Source organism: Hipposideros armiger, unplaced genomic scaffold, assembly GCF_001890085.2.
Source record: "Hipposideros armiger isolate ML-2016 unplaced genomic scaffold, ASM189008v1 scaffold_807, whole genome shotgun sequence".
Taxonomy (NCBI): Eukaryota; Metazoa; Chordata; class Mammalia; order Chiroptera; family Hipposideridae; genus Hipposideros; species Hipposideros armiger.
In genome coordinates this window covers 714,044-715,231 of record NW_017732157.1, presented here as the reverse complement: position 1 = coordinate 715,231, position 1,188 = coordinate 714,044, and the positions used below count along the sequence as shown (strand labels likewise).

Below are 1,188 nucleotides of genomic sequence, written 5' to 3'. Positions count from 1 at the left end.
ATCATTCATACTTGAAAGCTTCTCAGAGAACCACACTGTCTAACTCGCTGAATTCTGGGACTCATGGGGGAGGAGGAATTCCTGACAGGAAACCCTCCTTGCTGCTGGGACTCATCTGAAGGAGTCTTTATTGGGATCAAGTATGAGCAACCCACGCCCAATAGTGACTACATGAGGCCTGGTCTGCTGATTGTACTGACCCCCGAACTCCCTGAGATCACCTAAAATGGAATCTCGGTGACCCCCAGGAGGATCCTGCAGGAAGGCAGGTCACAAGATGTCCTTGGGCACTTCAGCTTTCTGTACTTCCTTAAGATCATGATGTTGGTGACATCTCTGAAATCCAAAGGCATTTCTCAATAACTGATAAGGAAGTCTTCTAAGGTCTAAGTAGTTCCTCTCCCAAAATGTAAAGATACTATGAATATCAAGGACAACACCAATCTATTGAATAGGTATTATGTAGTCACATTTTGTTAAGTGTCTATGCTCTGCAGGCCCCCTCCCATGGTTTATGTCACTTTGAGAAGAGAATGTGACAGTTGGTCAGGAAGAGGGTGGGAAAGGGGCATGATGCAGGTATAGTCGGACAAAGAGTAATGGTGCTCAGATTCCTCTACAGTTTATTGTTACAGCAGAAATTGTGGGAGACAGGAGAGCACCTTCCACACATAACACACTGTGGTCAGAGCCCCAAAGTAGCCCTTTCCACCCCTATGCCAAGCCCCAAGCAGCCCTGCCCCAGGTTGGGTCCTACCCGTCCCACTCTAGACGCACACAGTCTAGACAGCTACCAGTTAGTGCAGCCAATGGCCCCAGGCCCCTTCCTATTGCCCCAGCTCCAATCCTTTCCTCAAACTTGTTCATTGCCCACCACCTCCCAGTCCAACTTCCATTCATGTTCTGGATGTTTCTCTCACATCCTGAGGACCACTAACCCACCAGCAAGCCTCCCCTGACACATTCATTTAGGCCCATATCCTTCAGAGATCTGAGGGGTTAATGAGAAGCCATATCCGCTTTGGTGAATGGAGACCCAGCCCTACCCTTGCAACGGGATGAGCAGGGCGAGTCTGGGGGAGGCACCATGGACAACTACAGCAACCTCCTATCCCTCATCTACAGCCACTAGATTAGGGAGGGGGACACACACCCTCTCCACCTTAAACCAGAATGAGGGAAAGGGGT

At 49.6% G+C, this 1,188-nt stretch overlaps 1 protein-coding gene across 1 annotated transcript in view; it reads right to left on the bottom strand.

The window, feature by feature from the left end:
* Positions 1-270: 270 nt before the first annotated feature.
* NDRG2 (NDRG family member 2) overlaps positions 271-1,188 on the bottom strand; it is a 9,611-nt gene continuing 8,693 nt past the window's right edge. Inside the window, exon 17 of the mRNA XM_019628719.1 lies at positions 271-336. Within this exon, the coding sequence (XP_019484264.1) occupies positions 271-336 (66 nt within the window). The remainder of the gene's footprint in view (positions 337-1,188) is intronic.